The sequence below is a fragment of the Pteropus vampyrus genome, unplaced genomic scaffold (genome assembly GCF_000151845.1).
Source record: "Pteropus vampyrus isolate Shadow unplaced genomic scaffold, Pvam_2.0 Scaffold132, whole genome shotgun sequence".
In the NCBI taxonomy this organism is placed as follows: Eukaryota; Metazoa; Chordata; class Mammalia; order Chiroptera; family Pteropodidae; genus Pteropus; species Pteropus vampyrus.
In genome coordinates this window covers 1,093,109-1,097,419 of record NW_011888913.1, presented here as the reverse complement: position 1 = coordinate 1,097,419, position 4,311 = coordinate 1,093,109, and the positions used below count along the sequence as shown (strand labels likewise).

Here is a 4,311-nt window from a genome sequence, read left to right as displayed (position 1 = left end):
AGATTTCTATGGATTAAATTTTTCGCTGATGGAGAGCTGGAGTCTATGGGATTTTCAGCTCGATACAATTTCACACCTGGTAAGTAGGCTTGTTTTTCTCCTTACATCTTTGTCTTCCTTAGCGTAAGAACTGTCGTCTTAGTATAAGAACTTCTGTAAGACAACTTTATAATTTTGAAAACATTTTCCAGTTCTATTTAAAACCGCATCTACAGTACTCTCCTCTTTCATTTCACAAATTCCGAAAGGAAAGTAAAATTTCCTTAAGCCTACACTAGAGATAAAATGCAGTGACACAGGGGTCTGGATGGTCATCGGCAACGGTTAATTAAATGGACTTCCATCATGCCGAAATGCGTAATTTCAAAGACGGTCTGCAATGAAGAAACTAATTATACATTAAATCCCAATAAATGTGAAAAGGCAATTGTAGTATGGTAAAATGTATCCATCAAAATGATCTTTGGAGAATTTGAATAAAAAATTCATTTGTTCTGAAAATGACAATTTTTAAAGCAAATGGATCGTTGTATAAAGCAGTCTAATCTCTTTATAGAAATGCAAATCTCTAAGAGTTGGGATAAAAGGAAAACTGAGACCGGTAGCAGCCAAATAATTCATTTGCAAGGCCTGGCAGTCATTATCTGTAATTATAAAATTGCTCATTCTGTGTCAATTTTCCTTTTAACCTGCTAATATTTAAAAGAGTCTGTGATGTTGACTGGCTCACTTTATGATGAGTTATCATTTATTACAATAAAAATTGGTTATCACATTTTTAAACTGCAAGGATGTCAAGCTGGAGCAATTTGAAATTTGATGAAGTGGAGTCATTTTTTTTTTTTAATGGAATAATGACTCAGGTTACATAAAGCACATTGTTTACATGTAATTGCACATTATTTTCAGTTTGTATATATTATCTTACTTAGGTTATGTAGGCAATGGATAAAATTAGAATATATGTAAAATTCGTTGATGTTTTTAATCTATATTAGAGAGGTGACATCGGAGCAGGGCTGTGGTGCTTGGTTCAAGCATTAAAAGTTTAAAATTAATGTAAAATTAATGATGATTTTCATTATGATAATATGCTCTATGTTAAATAAGTCAGATATTAACTGTCGTGGATATTAATTTTAACACTGGGACAATTTTCATGACATTATTAGGAGATTGTGGTTTTAATTGTGTTTTGCTAATACTAGACAGTTCACAGACGTCGTGGAAATCTTACGTGTGGTGCTCAAACTCATGTGATGGTTCCCCAAAAGGGGCAAACATCTGGATGCCTTTACTAGTCTAGGGTTGAAATATATATATTTTTTCTCAATTGCTTATTTTGAGTATAACCAGGTATAGGCTAAGCTTTTATAGGTTAGATGTCCATGGGAATCACGTCTAGGATTTAGGATTGTGGCTTCATACAGAAAGGGGGAGTCAGCTCATACTCTGTCAACATCAGCAACGCGAACCACCTGGCTAGTCCTGGGGACCGCGGGAAGGGGGGTGCATGGTCTGCCACCCTGCCCGCCTCTTCGTTCCCGGCACGTTGTTCTTCTCGCTTCTTCAGAGCCAGCTTACTCCATCTAAAGAAGATTTTTATTATCAGGACCAACAGAATCGGGAGGGGACGGGAGGAGATAATTCCATGAAATTTGCAGTGCATTAGGAATAGACCAAGGCTTCTGTCTCCACGGCCACGTAGAGATGTGGACAGTGGACACACGAGGGAAAGACAGGACCATAGAGAGGAGACACATGAAGCTTCTGTGGCATCGGAAGCTGAGGTCTGTGGCCCCAGGCCACTGTCCGATGGCGTGATCATCTAAAACTCATTCCCTAAGGAGGCAATACTGAGGAAGCCCATTGAAGCTATTGAAGTAGGAAGGGGCGGGACGAGTGATCCTTTAGGCAGCATCTAGAGAGTCAGGTGTCAGGCGGGCTTCGGTTTAACCTGGCTTAATTTTCACCTGGTAGTTTGCTTCAAGTGGGGGTTTGCTTCATGATTTAAATTACGAGGCATTGCCGAAGTCGCCAGGGCGCCCGGTGAGCCGCATACTGGAGGGGAGGGTGCACTACCCGGTCACCGGGAAAGACAGATTCTGGCACGGCTGCCAGGGACCGATCTGGCTTTCGGTCCTGGATCCCTTGTTTCTTGCTGCTTTTGCACATAATCTTTGACATTCTGTGCCTCAATATTTTTATTTTTAAAATAGGACAATATTGGCCACCTCATAGGATCGTTTGAACATTGGTTGATTGTCAACTAATGCATGTTTATGAGTTTTTTTCACTTCCTGTAAGATCTCAACGATGGGTAGCTATTATTTTCGTGAATATGGTCACGTGTTCTTCGAAAGCAAAGGCGCTTGGTGTAGACGATTAGAACGAGTGCCCCAGGTTTTTTTAATTATAATGCCTCTTTCTCTGATATGCAAAACCGGTTCCTACATGATGTCGCTTTTGCTTGTCAGATTGGTGTAAGTGGGCCTGGGCCTCCACGTGGGGTTCAAGTTATGTCCGATGGCCTTCGTAAAATATGTCAACGCAGAATCGGCAGCGGGAAGGCCAGGCGGGCTTCAGCATGTTTGTGAATCTACCCCAGTCTGGAATCTGCGTCTCAATCTTAGAGTCTCAGAAACTTGATACCAACACACTGCGACTGTACCCACTGGTAGGAACGAATCACATCAGCCGAGCTGAAGAGACCGAATAAACATGTACGCGTGCGCACGCGCGCACACACACACACACACACACACACACACACACCTGCACATGTACATTATCAGGAAGAATTCTTAGAATCACAGAGCTCGGTGTGGCTTATAAGCAAACGCATACGGGTGTCTGGATTATAATCAGAAGATTGACAGTGAGTGCGGACTCCACATTGACGCTTATTTAGATAACACGCATATTTAATAGCATCCAGCTACGGGGCTTGACGATTCATCCCCATAACAAGGATTTTTTTTCCAGGCGCGCCCTAGGTCTCAAACTGTCGTGGGTGGGTTTCCTTGTCCAGGCTCAGCTTCCAGCTGACCCTTTGCGTCAGCCCTCATCTCAAAACTTATTTCTCTTTCTTGATACTTAGTCTCTTTGACTTTCTTTTCTACTCAAAAGAATATAGACCCTTCAGTCCTTGGCTCCTGAGTTGCTAGCAGCTCTGCTTCTGACCTGGCGGTGGGCGGGAGCTGGCCAGCGGGAGGTCGTGGCGGACGAGGCGGCTAGGAGGGCAGAGCCACAGGAGATGCCATGGAAACACATCGAAGCGGCTTTCCTGGGTCTCCTGACTCATTTCGACCAGTCCTTTCCGTTTCGTGGATCGTGGCGATTTTTGGCTGCTCATTCCCCAGGTCCACGTGCAGTGATGAATCACCTGGGCTGCACTTGACAGGCATAAGGAAGAGAGCAGATGCCCGAGACAGGAGCCAGCTGGTTCAGGTCCCGGGGTCCGCAGGACCGAAGGGCAAGGGCGAGGCTTAGGGAAGAGTGGAGGAGCGCAGAGCCCAAGGGGAAAACGCGTCTTCTTCCTGCGGGCGGACGTGTGCTGGGATGTCTTCTCGACAGGACGCTCGCTCTCACTTCTGAGAAGAGCGACGTGTTGAGAATCGCCGAAAATGTTCCAAGTTGTGCGAGGGAAAATTTGAGAACTCACAGGTAATTTAACAAGAAACATACAAAGGCGCTCGTTGTGATAGAATGATACTGTTTTCTCGTCTTCGTAAGCCATTTTTTGCCTTGAAAAGATTGCAACCAAATTTATTGCAGAAAAACGAATGACAAAAGATCTGTGATAAAAGGACTTTAATAATGTTGAAATTATATTTACCAGACTTATAACAGTGTAGGCACAGAAGGGAGTGGAGTTGTAAAATAAGTTGAATTGATTTCGATACTTGGTACTGAAATAGCACCTTCGATCTGGGGAGCTGGGAGGGTTTGGGGAGCACTCTACCCAAGTCCTACCCTTTCTCACACTCTGTGCTGACTGACTTCAAAGCGACGGGAAGGATATGCTGCAGTGCGAAGATTTAAAACTGTTTTAAAAAATATTTCTATGCATATTAAATCACATATATTATTTAGGTAAAATATTGTCATAGAGTCAACGTTATTTTAATTATTCAGTGCAATACTTTTTCTCCTTTTATCTAAAATGTGAATGCATGTGTATTAACCATGTTGAAAGTTCCTAAATTTTCTAGTCTAGATAATAAGAGTTTTGATATATGCTCTGATAAAAAAGAAAAATATGCAAAATCTATGTCATTTTTTCCAACAACTAAAGTTCAATTTGAAGTT

At 42.3% G+C, this 4,311-nt stretch overlaps 1 protein-coding gene across 1 annotated transcript in view; it reads left to right on the top strand.

Annotated features, from left to right (window-relative positions):
* The window catches only part of NETO1 (neuropilin and tolloid like 1), an 86,031-nt gene that overhangs the window by 8,953 nt on the left and 72,767 nt on the right, over nucleotides 1–4,311 (top strand). Inside the window, exon 5 of the mRNA XM_011367342.1 lies at nucleotides 3–79. Coding sequence (XP_011365644.1) covers nucleotides 3–79 — 77 coding nt within the window. The remainder of the gene's footprint in view (nucleotides 1–2; nucleotides 80–4,311) is intronic.